At 43.1% G+C, this 18605-nt stretch overlaps 1 protein-coding gene across 5 annotated transcripts in view; it reads right to left on the bottom strand.

Moving 5' to 3' along the window:
* MYO16 (myosin XVI) overlaps positions 1–18605 on the bottom strand; it is a 783767-nt gene that overhangs the window by 395091 nt on the left and 370071 nt on the right. For all 5 annotated transcript variants that reach the window (XR_012222718.1, XM_073556817.1, XM_073556818.1 and 2 more), the window contains exons 10-11: positions 6013–6163; positions 4536–4646 (exon numbers count right to left, since the gene is read on the bottom strand). Coding sequence is in view for 4 of the 5 variants with exons in the window: in XM_073556817.1 (XP_073412918.1) it covers positions 4536–4646; positions 6013–6163 (262 nt within the window). In the remaining variant the exon portion in view is untranslated. The remainder of the gene's footprint in view (positions 1–4535; positions 4647–6012; positions 6164–18605) is intronic.

Here is an 18605-nt window from a genome sequence, read left to right as displayed (position 1 = left end):
ATATAACTCCAAGTAAATCAAACTTCTGTGAAATTAAACTGTCCACTTAGGAAGCAACACTGATTGACAATCAATTTCACATGTTGTTGTGCAAATGGAATAGACAACAGATGGAAATTGGCAATTATCAAGACACCCTCAATAAAGGAGTGGTTCTGCAGGTGGGGACCACAGACCACATCTCAGTACCAATGCTTTCTGGCTGATGTTTTGGTCACTTTTGAATGCTGGTTGTGCTTCATAGTTGTGGTAGCATGGGACAGACTCTAGTGTACAACCCACACAAGTGGCTCAGGTAGTGCAGCTCATCCAGGATGACACATCAATGCAAGCTGTGGCAAGAAGGTTTGCTGTGTCTGTCAGCGTAGTGTCCAGAGGCTGGAGGCGCTACCAGGAGACAGGCCACTACACCAGGAGATGTGGAGGGGGCCAAAGGAGGGCAATAACCCAGCAGCAGGACCGCTACCTCCGCCTTTGTGCAAGGAGGAACAGGAGGAGCACTGCCAGAGCCTTGCAAAATGACCTCCAGCAGGCCACCAATGTGCATGTGTCTGCAGAAACGGTTAGAAACCAACTCCATGAGGATAGTCTGAGGGCCCAACATCCACAGATGGGGGTTGTGCTCACTTCCCAACACCGTGCAGGATGCTTGGCATTTGCCACAGAACACCAGGATTGACAAATTCACCACTGGTGCCCTGTGCTCTTCACAGATGAAAGCAGGTTCACACTGAGCACATGTGACAGATGTGACAGAGTCTGGAGATGCCGTGGAGAGCGATCTGCTGCCTGCAACATCCTTCAGCATTACCGATTTGGCAGTGGGTCAGTAATGGTGTGGGGTAGCATTTCTTTGGAGGGCTGTACAGCCCTCCATGTGCTTGCCAGAGGTAGCCTGTCTGCCATTACATACCGAGATGAGATCCTCAGACCCCTTGTAAGACCATATGCTAGTGAGGTTTGCCCTGGGTTCCTCCTAATGCAGGACAATGCCAGACCTCATGTGGCTGGAGTGTGTCAGCAGTTCCTGCAAGATGAAGGCATTGAAGCTGTGGACTGGCCTGCCAGACCATTCCCCAGACCTGAATCCGATTGAGCACATCTGCGACATCATGTCTCGCTCCATCCACCAACGTCATGTTGCACCACATACTGTCCAGGAGTTGGTGGATGCTTTAGTCCAGGTCTGGGAGGAGATCCCTCAGGAGACCATCTGCCGCCTCATCAGAAGCATGCCCAGGCGCTGTACAGTAGGGAGGTTATACAGGCACATGGAGGCCACACACAATACTAGAGCATCTTTTCCTTGTCACAAGGAATTTGCACTGAAGTTGGATCAGCCTGTAATTTGATTTTCCACTTTGATTTTGCGTATGATTTCAAATCCAGACCTTGAACACTTTCCACTGTGCAATGAATAAAAATTTGCAACTGGAATATTTCATGCAGAGATATCTAGGATGTGGTATTTTAGTGTTCCCTTTATTTTTTTGAGCAGTGTACTATATCTACAGCATTTCCCTGATCTATCTAGTCAGTGATTCTGTCATAGAAGGAAATTAAGTTAGTCTGACATGACTTATTAGTTACAAACCCATGCTGACTCTGTTTAATCACTTCATTCTAATCCAGGTACTTGAATACATGTTGTTCAATGATTTTAGGGCCGGAGGTCCATCACTCCTAGTCTAGTAGTGTTGATCAGTGCGTTACCAGCTTTTGAGACCCTATTCTACTACTTTTTTATATAAAAAATAATGTTATTGCTAGCCAAAGCAGCAGTTTAGAAAGTTCTACCAAAAAATCCCTCGTTATTATATATTACTTATTTTTGCAGATCACATTATATAGGTGTATTTATAAAAAATAAATACTTATTTTACTTAGTTTTATTTTTATATGTGTTGGGTCACACAGTCCCCAATTAATGTGACTTAACATAGTTTTCTCTTGCATCATAAACATAATTACAACATTATAACAGGCATATAGTATTCCGATTCTAGTGTGAATTGGGACTAAAAAATTGTCTCTATGGCAGTAGAAGCCCTGAATTATATTCAGTGGATGTTACTTTATTACATCCTTCTTACACATCTAATACCAAAAAATATTTAAAAATGCAATATATATTAGAGGAGATAAAAAGAAAAATATTTTTGAAGGTAATTTTGGGGGAATTATTAGCCTCTTAATTAGTGATGAGCGAGTATGCTCGTTGCTCGGGTGGTCTCCGAGTATTTGGAAGTGCTTGGAGATTTAGTTTCTGTCGCCGCAGCTGTATGATTTGCAGCTACTTGACAGCCTGAATACTTGTGGGGGTTGCCTGTTTATTAGGGAATTATTATTATTTATTATTATTATTATTTATTGTTATAGCGCCATTTATTCCATGGCGCTTTACATGTGAGGGGGGTATACATAAAAACAAGTACAATAATCTTAAACAATACAAGTCATAACTGGTACAGGAGGAGAGAGGACCCTGCCCGCGAGGGCTCACAATCTTCAAGGGATGGGTGATAATACAGTAGGCGAGGGTAGAGCTGGTCGTGCAGCGGTTTGGTCGATCGGTGGTTACAGCGGTTTGGTCGATCGGTGGTTATCCCCAATGTTTTCAGGCTTCCAAGTAGCCACAAATCAGGCAGCTGTGGCAACAGAAACTAAATCTCTGAGCATTTCCAAATACTCGAAGATCACCCAAGCATGCTTGGGAAAACCAGTGCAACGGGCATACTCGCTCATCACTATTTCTTGACCAGTTCGTGGTCAGGCTATTTTTCCCCCTTCCTGACCAGGCATATTTTTAGCTTTTATCGTACACGCATTTTTAACGGCTCTAAAATAATTGTTTATTCAGATATTCAAATAATTTTTGCCTTTTTTTTTCATGATACAATGGGCTTAATTTTTGTCATTTTTATATTCCTTTTTTTTTCTTTTTACAGTGTCTATTTTTCAGTTAATGTATTCATTTTTTTTTACAACCACAAAGACCCAACTATCAAAAAATTGCATTTTGTTCCCCTTTACGTAGAAATTATTTTAAAATTTTGGACATAGTTTTCTTCAACGGGGTGGGGCTAGAAATTCAGACTGGCATTCTCTGTTTATTTTTTTAATCTATTTTATACACTGTGCCCCCTGTAAGGAAGACATTTGAGGACATTTTTTCATATTTTTATTTCATTTTTATATTCCTTTTTTTTTACAACCACAATAGACCTCTACAAATATTTGGGACATTTTAGCATATTAATTAATACTTTTTATTGCTGAATTTCAACCTTCTACCTGCATAGCAGAGCTGACTTGGACTCCTAGGACCCAGCAGCTCCTGCTTCCTCTCTATATCTAGTAATGACGTGTTCACTGGGTCTGGAGGAGAGGTCACTATCAGTGCTACTGCTTCCAAATCTATATACACAAGCCTATTCACGCTGCATATACAGAGATCAAGAAGGTAAACATGGTAACAAACAATGTTGCTGTTCTCTGGGAAGTCTGGCTGTGTCTGGCTTAGGCTCCCGTTACACATAGCGATGCTCGAGCGATTCCGACGACGATACAACCTGGTAAGGATCGCTGGTACGTCGCTACATGGTTGCTAGTAAGCTGTCAAACAGGCAGAACTACTCAATGATGCAGCAACGATACAGCGATCCATATAACGACGTCGGTGGTCGTTGGAACCTAGTCACACAGCAGCTATTCTGACGACTCAGACCTCGATAGGCGTGCTTCAGCGTTGCCTTTTCCATGCCCCTCTGCTCCGATTGGTGGCCACTACAGCGCTATCAGCGTCCCTATCTGAGTCACTAGTGTGCTATTTATTCGTGGATCCACAGTCACTGACACGGGGACACGCAATTATTATAACTGTATATGTTAAATGTTATGATTGCATATAATTGATAGCTGACCTATAAAAGGAAACGCTACAAAGATCCTAATTTGAGACCACCAATTGGAGCTGAGGGGGCATTGAAAAGACAAAGCAAAATTACGCCTGCGTCCCTGAGTTCTGAGTCGCCAATGAGGTCGCTCGTCGTTGTTATGGCATCAAACTCAGCGATGCATGCTGGCCAGAAGGACACCAGCGATCAAAAAATGGCCTAGGACATTCGAGCACGATCAGCAACATCGCAGCGGGGGGGTGGTCGCCACTATGTGTCACACATAGCGAGATCACTGGCAAGGTCGCTATTGCGTCACAAAACCTGTGACATTTCAGCGATCTCGCTAACAATCTCGCTATGTGTGAAGTACCCTTTACAGCTTCCCACTTCTACAATTATGCAATCTTCTGCAAACTGATTACACTGTATTGACATTTTAAAATGTCAATACAGAGTCTTGTGTGGACTGTTAGCCATTCATAGTCTATGGGCAGTCTAGAATTAACTAAAAATCTCTTTTTACTTCTACTATACAGTGTTGAAAGACATACAGAGTAAATATGCCATAAGACTTTTTTTTTATATTATTCCCATTCTTAACAGCACATATACAGTAAACCCATTGTACAAACTTACATATATCTGGTTATTGCTGAAGCGCTTCTGAATCTCATATAACAGACTGCTGTCAGTGAGCTCGCTGAGAGTTGCCAAGTCGTCATTTGGGGCAGCAGGCATTAACTTGATCTGTAAAACGCAAACAAAATGTAACTGCTACATGTTTACTCTTATCCCTTCTTAATAAAGGAATAAGCTCTTGTGATGTATTATACATATTAGACAGGTAACAGATCACATATCTCACATTTTAAAAAGTTGGAATCTTAAAGTACTGTCATGTCTCCTATGCTACCATACGTGGTTGTATGAACTCATGGCTTTATAGCAGGGGTCTCAAACACGCGGCCCGCGGGCCACATGCGGCCCCTGAGGCAAGCATCTGCGGCCCGCGGTGCCCCACATGTCTCATGCTAGAGAGGAGTGCGCTGCTCTGTAGTGACTAGACTAGAACAACCTCTTCACGTTCACAACATAAACATCCAATCTCGTGACTCCTCCCTCCCATGTGACTGATCACATGACTGTCATCACTGCAGGTCCAGTGGGAGTAGTTTGCACTTTGCAGCTTTCTCCCAACGCGTGTATGAGAGGACTCAGGTACATTTTATACAGCGCCATGTGCTGGCGCCGGCTATGGACTGCTCCATGTTATACAGGGGGGCGGCTATAGAGGGGTTAATAACTGCACGCTTGTGTTACCCACGCTGCACTGTGTCACGTGTGCTGCTCCTGCAGAGCTGTGCTGCCGCTCACTGTTGGGAATAGTGACTGGGTGTAAAGTTCTGGCTGTGGACGGAGCAGGAGCAAATCAGCCTCTCATCACAGCGTGCTCACTTCAGGGGTTGTCACACCGCTCTATAGGTGACGACTGTCCGATCAGTGGGGTCTGTCAGCATTGTGTATGTGTGTGCTGTGGTCAGAAAAGGTACAGAGCCCCCATACCTGTGCTGTAACTGCCCCTACATACAGGTACAGAGCCCCCATACCTGTGCTGTAACTGCCCCTACATACAGGTACAGAGCCCCCATACCTGTGCTGTAACTGCCCCTACATACAGGGACAGAGCCCTCATACCTGTGCTGTAACTGCCTCGTACATACAGGTACAGAGCCCCCATACCTGTGCTGTAACTGCCTCGTACATACAGGTACAGAGCCCCCATACCTGTGCTGTAACTGTCCCTACATACAGGTACAGAGCCCCCATACCTCTGCTGTAACTGCCCCGTACATACAGGTACAGAGCCCCCATACCCCCCCATAGAATTGTTATAGTAGTTCAAATAAACAATTATTTAACAATAATTTTGTACTGTATTAAGTTTGAAAGGAATGCGGCCCGCCAGCTTAAATTTTTTTTCATGTGCGGCCCATTTACTAAGCCGAGTTTGAGACCCCTGCTTTATAGTTTTCCATTATTTGATTGAGCGCTTACCATGTAAATAAAACTGTTTATAATGCAGTTATACGTGTCAGTTTTAAAAACCTGGTACCTGTTCCAATTTTGAGGAGCTATTTACAATATTTCTTTCCGAGGAATAATCTTGAGAGTAATGCTTGCTTAAAGTCTTTCCTGAATCTTTGAACATTGTGTCTTTCTCCAGCAAACTGTCTTGCTTAGAAATTGGTAAAGCCAGTGGCCTCCTAAAAAAAAAGCGTAAAATTAAGAAATGAAAATTAAAATGAGCTCTGTCAGTCTCTGTAGAATAGATGCAATTAACAAGTAAAATTTGGGATTAATTTTTACTGCAATTAAAAAAAAGATTTCCTGGCAATGAAATTTAAGATTCTTGTCAGCAGTAGCTGTGTTAAAAATGCAGCCGTAGGCAGAAAAGTCATGGAATTCAATTTTGCAAGGAAAGCAAATCAATAAGTAATCTAAAAGTTTTTTTTAATCCCAAACTAACAGCAAACTAGAGCCTATTATATGGGTAATGGTTCTAACAATTGTGCACAATAAAGAAACTAAAACTCCTATATACATTTAATTACAGTATATTATGTTTATATTCATAAGGTAATGGCTTAGACGGATTTTTGTAAAATTGAGATATTACGTTAATGTATGCATAGACAAAAGGGTTGCCATAAAACCTAAGTTAGAGCGTTAGAGAATTCTGTACCCTATGTAGTACAGCGGGGATGGTGTAGTGTGACAGACAGGCAGTGACCCAGAAAAGTTCAAAACAATGTCTCTTTAAATAGTCAGTGTACTCACAAAACAGTAAGTAAATAGGATCCTCCAGATCGCAGCTGACAAACAAGATAGTCCGTAACCGATACCGTTACCGTGGGTGACTGCACCGACATGTACGCTGAGGGGTGACAGACCTTTTGGCTCCACTTTGCTCCGTGTTGCTTCACACAGGCTGAAGCTATGGCAGAGCCTTCTGCTCTGTAGGTTTGCAAAACAAGACTGACACACGCAACCCTTTGCTATATATAGCTATATTTTGCGAGTACCCAAGTGGTTAGTACATACAAATATTTGTGGGATTAGTCTCGCTTTAACTATCCTCCGTTTATATAGTCCACTATGAAAAAGTTCTTCTCATGTATACTGTCATGTCCCACGACTTGGGAAATCATTTAATATTTGCATTGTTTGTGTTGCATCTCTGTTGCTAGGCAGAAGTTTGCCTTTCCCTGTATTTTGTTCCAACTCTCTCCCTGTAGTCCTGTGATGTATGTTTGTTCCCTCCTTCATTCTCCATTTTGTGATCGTCCCTCCATCTGTATGCATCCTGTTACATTTCCTCTGAAGAATATTCCTTTTTACCTGCTGCTTTCATCATAATACAAGAATTTCAGTTAAAGCATCCCTCTTTTCCAGGAGTCTTCTTACATGAGATCGTGGCTGAGTTAAGCTGTCTGATTAATCGGTATGAACGTGAGTACAGGTCGATACGGAAAGGGCCCAGAAAGAGAGGTCTATCCAGGCACCATACGTTCTACATATCCATGAGTCAGAATAGTAAAAAGGAATTTTCCAGATAGACTGTAACCCAGTTCCAGCCAGACCCCAGCATGCATAGAAGCCACACTGCAGCTGAACAGAGAGGAATATAACTCCCATCATTACGCAAGACCCTGCAGCTGCTCCAGCATTAGATACAAAGTATCAACTCTGTGCAGAGTCTGTGTATTTCCTTGAACAGTGAGAAGTATAACCCTCATCATCCACTCTTCCTGCCTGCAATCTAATCATGTCTGAAGCAAGGAATACAATGTCCCTACCAGACTTACAAGCACAGGAAAGAGACCCAGACCCCCATCCACCATCTAGCGAAAGGGTAAAACGTACAGTCAAACCCACATGGAAAGTCATGGAGAATTTAGAGACTGAAAAATGTGAATTATATAGTGATGTGTCTTCAGTATGGAAGAAAGTGCTGAGTCATACAGACACTGCATCAAGGCCTGCTTCTCATTAGTTACCACCAGAGGGAGTCCTAGAACAATTATGCACAGCATACCAAATGTATATGGAGAAGAGTGACCAATATATTATTCTCCTGAAGAAACTGAATCTCCCAGAGACTTTAAACGAATTGCAAGGTTTCCAGCAGCTTAATTCTGAAAGAGACTGCACTGTACGTGACATTAAAGCCAAGATAGAGGCTAGACTCGCACGGACACCAGATGCATCAACTCGCTCATCCAAATCGTGTAAGCACTCAAAACGTTCATCTAGGTCAAGTTCATCAAAATATTCTACTCTTACTGAGCAGCTTATAAGAGCACGTGCTAAGGCTGAAACTACTAAGGTACAAGCTGCCTTTGCACAAAAGAGAGCAGAAATGGATGCAGAAGTGGCACGCATGAAAGCGGAAAAGGAAGCTCTAGAGAAGGAATGTGAGCATGCAACAGCCATGGCAGAATTAAAAGTACTCGAGCAGGCTATCAGTGGGAGTCAAAGAGACAGCGTCAGTTTGTGTGAAATGGAGGCAGAAGACCCTATTGAACGCACAAGAGACTACGTGCTAAGCCAAGATGGCGAACCGCAGATCATCACTAACACTCTTGATGGTGTTGATGCTTCTCTAGAGCACCAGGATGCCGATCCACTTACAGAATCCTGCATTCAAGGTCATTATACCCTCGACAACCACACAGTGCCACCTCCACAAGTAGCAGAAACTATACCCACCAAACCAGTTGCTGGACTAAATGCATATGCCACTCCATACTTCCCCATGTTTCAAGGCCAAGACGTCTCCACCCCTATGTACAACACCGCTCAGCCTACAATTGTGCATCCTAAGTCAGAAAGAACAGACATGTCCGACTTCGCAAGGTACATGATTCGCCGTGAACTTACTAAAACCGGTCTCACAAGGTTCGACGACCAACCTGAAAATTACAGAGGTTGGAAAAGTGCCTTTAGAACCGAAACTGGTGACCTCGGCATCACTGCTGCGGAAGAGCTGGACCTGCTGATCAGATGGTTAGGACCACAATCCACAGAGCGTGTCAAGAGACTCAGGTCTGTACATATCAGTAATCCAACGGCTGGTCTCATGGCTGCATGGGAAAGACTAGAGAGAAACTTTGGCAGTCCAGAAGCCATAGAGGATGCACTGTTCAAGCGACTACAGAGTTTTCCAAAGATATCAAGCAAGGACAGTTCAAAGTTCCTAGAGCTCAGTGACCTGCTGTTAGAGCTCCAGCTGGCCAAGGCAGACACCCACCTACCTGGCCTCAGCTACCTGGACACTGCTCGTGGAGTAAACCCCATTATCTCCAAGCTACCATACAATGTACAAGAGAAGTGGACTGCAATAGGGTCAAAATACAAGAAAGACCATCAAGTGTCATTTCCTCCGTTCTCCTACTTCTGTGAGTTTATAAAAGACATTGCAGAGCGTAAGAACGACCCAAGCTTTTCCTACGGAGAATCCAGTGGCCCAGCTTCACCTCCCTCTAAATACGTGAGCACACGCTCGAATGACAGAAACCGCAGGGGTCCAGTGTCAGTGAAGAAGACGGATATTCTTCCCTTACCAACATCAGCCCCAGGCAAGAGCAACAAGGGTGAAAAGATAGAGAACCCAAATCGTGAGTGTCCCATCCACAAGAAGCCACGTCCCTTAAAAAAGTGCATCGGCTTCAGGAAGAAACCGCTCCAAGAACGCAAGGAACTTCTAAAGAAGTTCGGGGTATGCTACAGATGTTGTGCTTCTACTGAACACCTTGCTAAAGACTGTAAAACTACAATTAAGTGTATGGAGTGTGACAGTGAGGATCACGTACAAGCACTCCACCCATACCGTCCTGACTCTACACGTACTCCTTCCCCCACCACGAGCCATGGCGGGGAGGACGCAGCTCAAACTGCAAGTCATACCACAATATCTTCTTCATGCACAGAAGTCTGCGGAGAAGGTCTCTGGGACAAGTCCTGTGTGAAGATTTGCCTGGTGAACATATATCCCAACGGTCACCCAGAGAAAGCCGCGAAGGTGTACGTCCTCTTGGATGATCAGAGCAACCGATCACTTGCAAAGTCAGAACTCTTTGATATGTTTAACTTAAAGGGAAATGCTTACCCTTACACCTTAGGTACCTGCAGCGGTGTTACAGAGGTCTCTGGGAGAAGGGCCAGTGATCTTATAGCGACATCCCTTGACAACACCGTGGAGATACCCTTACCCACACTTGTCGAGTGCAACCAGATTCCATCCAATCGAGAAGAGATCCCAACGCCAGAGGCTGCTCTTCATCACCCACATCTCAAGGGGATAGCAAACAAGATACCAGCCCTCAACAACAGCGCAGATATCCTGATTCTGCTTGGCAGAGACATTCTCCGGCTGCACAAGGTACATCAGCAAATTAACGGACCACACGACGCACCATTTGCCCAACGCTTTGATCTAGGCTGGGTAATTATAGGCGATGTTTGCATACACAAGATGAAGAGACCTAATAACATCTCCTCTTACAAAACACACATCTTGCCAAATGGTCGCAGCACTCATTTTCAGCCATGCCCACATCATTACTGGGTGAAAGAGAAAGTGAGCAACACCAAGAGGCAACAGGAATCCTTCAACAACATGAACATGCTCCAGCCCTGGGACGAAAACCTCGGGTCAACAGTGTTCGATTCCACAAGTGAAGACAACAAGTTAGCACCCACAAGGGAAGATAAAGAATTCATAAAGGTTATGGACAAAGAATTTGTTCAAGATGACTCCAACAGTTGGGTAGCTCCTTTACCCTTTCGTTTCCCAAGAGCGAGGTTGCCAAACAACCTGCAGCAAGCAACTGCAAGGTTCTCATCCTTAAAACGTACCCTAAAGAGGAAACCAGAGATGGAGAAGCATTTCATTGACTTTATGCAGAACATCTTTGACAAAGATCATGCTGAACCTGCGCCACCACTGAAGGAAGGAGAAGAATGTTGGTACCTTCCATCCTTTGGTGTCTATCATCCTCGCAAGCCTAACCAGATCAGAGTGGTGTTTGACTCCAGTGCTCTGTATGAAGGCCTCTCTCTCAACAACCTGCTACTAACTGGACCCAACCTGAACAACAGCCTCCTTGGAGTATTGATCCGCTTCAGACAAGAACCTGTTGCTATAATGGCCGACATTCAGCAGATGTTTCATTGCTTCATCATGAAGGAAGACAGCAGAAACTATCTTAGGTTCCTATGGCACAAAGACAACAATGTCAACAATCAAGTCATAGACTACCGGATGAAGGTCCATGTCTTCGGCAACAGGCCTTCACCTGCTGTGGCGATCTACGGACTGAGACGGACAGCCCAGGAAGGTGAGAGAGAGAGTACGGATCCGATGCTCGTCAATTCGTAGAGAAGAACTTCTACGTAGACGACGGGCTCAAGTCCATGCCCACAAGTGAAGAGGCAATTGACCTACTCTCCAGGACACAGGAAATGCTATCCACATCAAACCTCAGACTCCACAAGATCATCTCTAACAGTCAAGAAGTAATGAGCGCATTTCCATCTGAGGACCATGCCACGAACCTAAAGGACCTCAACCTAGGTTCTGATGTTCCTCCCACACAGCGCAGCCTTGGTCTACTGTGGGATATCAAACAGGACACCTTCACCTTCCAAGTGTCGCCCTGTGACAAACCCTTTACCAAACGAGGAGTCCTATCTGTCATAAACAGCATCTACGATCCTCTCGGGTTTGTAGCACCCATCACTATTCAAGGCAAGATACTGTTAAGACAGCTCACTGCCGAGAACACCGATTGGGACACCCCGCTGACGACTCAGAAACAGCAAAGGTGGGAGACATGGAAGAAGTCATTGAAGTTCTTAGAGCAACTCCAAGTCCCACGTTGTTATTCTCCAAGATCATCTTTGGCTGCAATCAGAAGAGAAGTTTATATTTTCTGTGATGCATCTACAGAAGCCATAGCCGCAGTAGCTTATCTGAAGACCTTAGAAGCTAATAAGGTGCATTGTGGTTTCATCCTGGGTAAGGCCAAATTAACCCCGAAGCCTGCACACTCTGTACCCAGACTCGAACTTTGCGCTGCAGTACTGGCAGTAGAAATTGCTGAAGTTGTAAGAGACGAAATGGACATTGCAATTGATTCCTTTACCTTCTACGGAGACCTTGTTCTCTTAAAAGACAAAGAGGCTCATCGTAACGACTGGCCAATGGGTCTTATCACCAAGGTCATGCCCAGCGAGGACGGAAAGACTCGTAAGACAGAAGTTAAGGTGACAAAAGGGGGCTCTACCCGAACCTTCTTCCGTCCGGTCACTGATCTTGTGCTGCTTCTACCAAAGGAGGACGTCACATGAACTGAACATTGCTCCTGGACGTTGCTCACGGTGGGGAGCATTCCTACTCATTCCCCAGTTTTATTGAACATTGACATTTTCCATTGGATTGAACTTTGAACATTGCCATTGGATTGCTGGGTTGGTGGAAGAGTTGGCATGTTTGCGGCTTCCCCAATCCGAAGATGGGTTTATAGTCTTGGACTTATCTTCCGGTGTGATCCACGGGTCAACAACAATGAGTTGGACTTTAAAAATGTTTATTATTGCATGCATGTTTTTCTTTTCTCTTGTTTTTCAGGTTCGAACGACTTCGAAGAGTTACGGACATCGTGAAATCCAAGGATTTCAGACGGGGAGTGTCATGTCCCACGACTTGGGAAATCATTTAATATTTGCATTGTTTGTGTTGCATCTCTGTTGCTAGGCAGAAGTTTGCCTTTTCCTGTATTTTGTTCCAACTCTCTCCCTGTAGTCCTGTGATGTATGTTTGTTCCCTCCTTCATTCTCCATTTTGTGATCGTCCCTCCATCTGTATGCATCCTGTTACATTTCCTCTGAAGAATATTCCTTTTTACCTGCTGCTTTCATCATAATACAAGAATTTCAGTTAAAGCATCCCTCTTTTCCTGGAGTCTTCTTACATGAGATCGTGGCAGAGTTAAGCTGTCTGATTAATCGGTATGAACGTGAGTACAGGTTGATACAGAAAGGGCCCAGAAAGAGAGGTCTATCCAGGCACCATACGTTCTACATATCCATGAGTCAGAATATATACAACATTGTGTTTTGACTCAACCTACAGTACTTGCAGCACAATTGTTCCATGTCCAGAGTGATTTGATTTGGTGATTTTCTAGATATTATTAACTATTTAAATGTATTAGGTATGCACATGTCCAGGGGGTTCCACCCCGTAATGGAGTATTTGTCAATTGTTTTTAAATGTTTTTAACTTGATGTCTTTCTGGACTCTAATAAAATTAGTTTTTTGCACATTTCTTGGGTGGTCCCTGGAATATAGCATGCCTCTTTTTCTCTTTAATTTCTATTAAAGACATAGTGTGCAACATCACAAAAAAAGAAAAGAAGGTAGCAGAGAATAATATTGAAGAAACAAGATATGCATAATCTGATGGCTACAACGAGAAATAGTCTATGTTTCATGATCTATGTGTTTAGGGAAATATGTGTTAAAGAAGTATCCTCAAGTAATTATATTGCTTTAATTAGTTGGCTTGAAAATAAACAAGTTTGCAATTGGCTAGTTTTTACTATCTGTTGACATTCTCCAACACACTTTTCTTTTAAATAGGGCACAGCTTATTTTCATGGAGCTCAGCCACAGCCACAAGTGGGTGAGTGTGCATAGTAGTTATATTCCAGGAGAGAAGTTAACTCCTAACATATCAGTCTGCTATCTCTAGTACATTGATCTTTATGCAACAGTTATATACTAACCTTCCGCCCACCTCTCTTTCAGCTCCTAATTGAGCTGCTCTTATCAATCCTTTGTAATCACACTCCCCAACAGCCAGCACCATAGAGGCCCCGTCTCACTAAGCAATCTCGGTAGCGAGATCGCTGCTGAGTCACAACTTTTGTGACGTAACAGCGATCTCACCAGCGAGATTGCTGTGTGTGACAGCGATCAGCGAGCGGCCCCCCTGCCGGTATCGCTGATCGCTGCAAAAAATCTCTGGACATTTCTTTGGTCGCTGGTCTCCCGCTGGCCAGCACACATCGCTGTGTGTGACAGCGGGAGACCAGCGATCAGGTGTAAAAAATAATAAAAAAAATAAAAAATATAGTTATTCTCACCTTCCGACGTTGCGTTCAGCCATCCCGCCTCTCTCCACGCTCCGGTCCCAGTGATCCTTTGCACGAATGACCGCGAGACTTTGTTATCCCGCGAGACCGTGACATCTCGCGGTCATTCATGCAAAGGATCACTGGGACCGGAGCGTGGAGAGAGGCCGGAAGACTGCGCGGGACATCGGATGGTGAGAATAACTATATTTTTTATTTTGATTCTATTTTTTACAGGATGGCCAGCGATGCCGGGCGCTCAGCATCGCTGTGCTGATCGCTGGTGAAGCTGTCTGTGTGACAGCTCACCAGCGATCACATAGCGACTTACTAGCGATCCTGACACCTTGATATCGGTGTCGGGATCGCTGGTAAGTCGCTTAGTGAGACGGGGCCTTTACTCTCACTGCCCTTAACAGTGTGCTTGTTCAAATGCCTTTTATCTCTATATTCAAATCCAGTGATAACAGTCATAACAGTCTGAACAAACCACTGATAGCTGAATGTGTTAAGCCCCCGTCACACACAGGGATCTCGCTAGCAAGATCGCTGCTGAGTAACAAGTTTTGTGATGCAACAGCGATCTCACCAGCGAGATCGCTGTGTGTGACACCTATCAGCGACCGGACCACCTGCCGGGTATCGCTGATCGTGCTCGAATGCCCTGGACTTTTTTTGATTATTGGTCTCCCGCTGGCCAGCACTCATTGCTGAAAGCAGCTCCCAGCTTGTATCCAAGGTAAACAGCGGGTTTCTAAGCATCGCACGGCGCTTAGAAACCCTCTGTGTACCTTGGATACCAGCACGCTGGTGCAGGGAGCTGGTAACCAAGGTAAACAGCGGGTTTTTAAGTGCCGCGCGGCTCGTCGTCGCTGGTGCTGATCGCTGGTGAAGCTTCCTGTTTGGCAACTCACCAGCGATCATGTAGTGACACACCAGTGATCCTGACAAGTTTATATCGTTGTCGGGATCGCTGGAGAGTCGCTATGTGTGACGGGGCCCTTACATTAGAACTTGTGCTGAGCTTTACAGCTATACTAATACTACAGCTCAGCTACTCAACAGAACTGTCACTCAAGAAGGAATACCCAACAAAAGAAGAAAAAGGACCCAGCATATAAAGCGCATACGCAAGGCAATAAAGTATGTGACCAATACATATAAATTTTATTGAGAGACAAACAGGTATACAGAATAAAAACAGTTAAAAAGGAAGGCACACCCCCAAATGTCCCAAACAGATCTAATAATAAAAGCTGATAGGCAAAGACCACTTATGGAAAATTACACAAAATTCACCAAAATGTACATAATAATACATAGGGCATGACCCAACAACCCTGAATCTGGGCACCCCAGAGAAATGACGCTATTTACTCAAAATATTTATATTTATAGATAGACCAAAAGGTACTATAAGCAAGGTGACCATCCATTATAAGAATAGAGGGGATATCATACCAACACTCTCTCCAGAAGACCCCATAAGATCTGAGGAGCCCTGTAAATAGCAGTGATATAGGAGGGAGCAGGGAACCATCCAATAAGAGGATGGAAGAAATGGTCACCATAAGGAGTGGTCCAAAATGGAGGAATACCCACCATGACACAAACCAGAAAGTAAATAGAATGTAGAGTTCTGAGTTATTCAAGAGACAACTTGAGAATAAGCCCAAGCCTTTCATTGGTATAAGGAGTATCTACACTTAAATTGTATTTCACAGATTATTAGTTTTGTTTTCTTTCTTGGTTTTCTGGAAAAAGTAAAAAGTTACTACAAGTTACTATATGCAGGCAATATTCACCAATGGTAAGGGAACACAGATTTCTCTTGAACATACTTATTAAAATATCTACATATGGGCACAATTATTTTGATTAATGTGCTAAGAGCTTGACTCATTTTGTCTGGATCATTGCCTGGCAACATAAGTTTCTGTGATACTCATGTAAACAGTAATGACTGGAATTAGCACTGTGATAATCTTTTATTTTCATGATAAAGAGAATGTCAAAAAATAAATGGTAGGTTTATGGATCTAATGAATGTAAAGTGTATACAAAAAAACAATAACAGCAACACAAAACCATATGATTGAAGGTTAACATTGATGTAAGAACCATACAACTTAGCTATGTTTTTCATAGTCTTTTCTATTTTCATATTTATTGTGGCTCAGCTCAATCTGTGTGTGATGCATGACTGATAAAAAGTAGAGACTTGTGATGGGGAAAACAGTCGAGTAAACAAGGAACCTACATTAAGCATAAAAAAGACTAGGCAAAATAATTAGGTTCTTTATAAACACTAAAAAGGGAAATTACTGTATATGCTCTTAGAATCACAAAAGCACTGAACCTAATGGGTATCAATATATGTGAAACTTCCTACAAAAACTGTCGAGTTCTGCCGATATATGAGCTGAATGATAGCAAAATAAATTTAAAATTGAATTTTGAAAGTGAACTGTACTTGGTTACTTCCATCACTTCCATAGGCTTTAAATGGACTGGTAGACCACACTGCTGAATATTGAAGTCAGGGTCCCAAGAATTATTTTAAAGGAACCTGACAAATTATGCATATCCACGAACAGTATGTGTCATGTATCAGACACTAACTGCATAATTTCTACCATGTAGATTTGACTCCAAATCACTGCGACATTTCAGAGAAAAACATACCATATATACTGGTGTATAAGCCGAGTTTTTCAGCATATTGTTTTGTGCTGAAAATGCCCCCCTTGGCTTACATGAGTCATTGTCCCAGAAGACGGCGGGGGAGCAGCAGAGCAGCGGGTCACAGGAGGCAGGAGCCGGCTGTGCCCGCTGCTAATGAGAAATGAATATTCACTGCACTGGCAATGAATATTAATTTCTCTTATAGCGCACACATTTACAGCCGCAGCCGCTGGCTTCCAGCAGCTGTGGGGCTCTCACGGGTGCCCGTTCATTAAGGTAATGAATATTCACCTCTCTATTCCCATAGACATGGAGAGAGGTGAATATTAATTTTCTTAATGAGTGGGGACACGTGATTGCCTGGCCGCAGCAGCTGATGGCACAAGAACAAGATGCTGCGAGGGTGCGCAGGGAAGGTAAGTAGGATTTTTTTATGCTTTTCTCATGGGAGCCATGCATACAAGGATAGGGATGAGGAACCATGCATGCAAGGATAAGGATAATCAGCCATGCATGCAAGGATGGGAATAAGGAGTCATGCAGACAAGGATGGGAATAAGGAGCCATGCACACAAGGAGGGGAATAAGGAGCCATGCAGAAGAAACCATGCATACCAGGGTGAGGATGAGGGGACAATGCATACCCAGCTTATACTCGAGTCAATAAGTTTTCCCAGCTTTTCATGGCAAAATTAGGTGCCTCGGCTTATACTTGGGACGGCTTATACACAGCACTTTAAATGCCACCAAGGACCGACCTGCATGAGAAAATAGCTGGACTAATGGATCCCCGGCAGCTTCTCCCCTCCCACTCCCCTAGAGTAATAGGTTTCTCCCTATACACATATGCAGGGAGAGACCCGTTAATCAAATGGAGTGGAGGCGAGTCTTTGAGGATACACCTGTTCAATTAGTCTCCCATGCAGCCTTTAACCCCTTTACTCTGTTTTTTCACCTTCCTTGCATTGTTTCTGCATTGCTATGCTTTATTGCTGCGATCAGACTGCAAAACAAGAAAGTCCCATAGTGGGAATAAGTAAAAAAAAAAAAAAAAAAGTAAAAAAAATTGTAAAAATTATTTTTAAAAAAAATCACAAAATAATAAGAAATATATATTGTACCCATAAATAATTAATTTTATTAAAAAGTACACATATTTGGTATTGCTGAATCCAAAATGACCTGACCTATAAAACTGTCCTACTAGTTAACCCCTCCATTTAACACCTTAAAAAAAACTAAAAAAGAGGCAAAAAACTATGCTATTTCATTATATTGCCAAACAAAAGGTGGTGTAAAACGTGGTAAAAAAATGAATGTTAATAAAAATGGTATCACTGAAAACGTCATCTTGTCCTGCAAAAAAGAAGGCATCATACATCTCCATTAGCGGAAAAATAAAAAAAGTTATAGCTCTCAGAATAAAGCAATGCAAAAATAATTATTTTTTCTATAAAATAGCTTTTATTGTGTAAAAGCACAGAAAACATTAAAAAACTTTGAATGGAAATCCAAAAGGTGCTTTTGTTCAGAGGTTTAAGTCCCAATATGGTAATCAAAGGGCTATACAGCCAAGAATTATAGGTTTCCTATGGATTCTTGTAAAAATGTTTTGTTGTGATAACAATTGAGCACTCAGGTGCAATTGTCAAATTCACACGCATAGATTAAAACCAAAATAAAAAAATAAATAAAGTAAACCATTATACACAACGCGTTTCAGCTACATAAGTCTTCATCAGGTGTTTGATACAATATGTTTCCTAAGGACTATCTGTACCCTGATCCATTAGTTGTGGGTGTGGTTTTGCAAACTGAACA

The sequence above is a fragment of the Dendrobates tinctorius genome, unplaced genomic scaffold (assembly GCF_039654945.1).
Source record: "Dendrobates tinctorius isolate UK_male_01 unplaced genomic scaffold, ASM3965494v1 ptg000240l, whole genome shotgun sequence".
In the NCBI taxonomy this organism is placed as follows: domain Eukaryota; kingdom Metazoa; phylum Chordata; class Amphibia; order Anura; family Dendrobatidae; genus Dendrobates; species Dendrobates tinctorius.
Note: the sequence above shows the minus strand (reverse complement) of the source record. Positions and strands in the feature narration are given on the sequence as shown.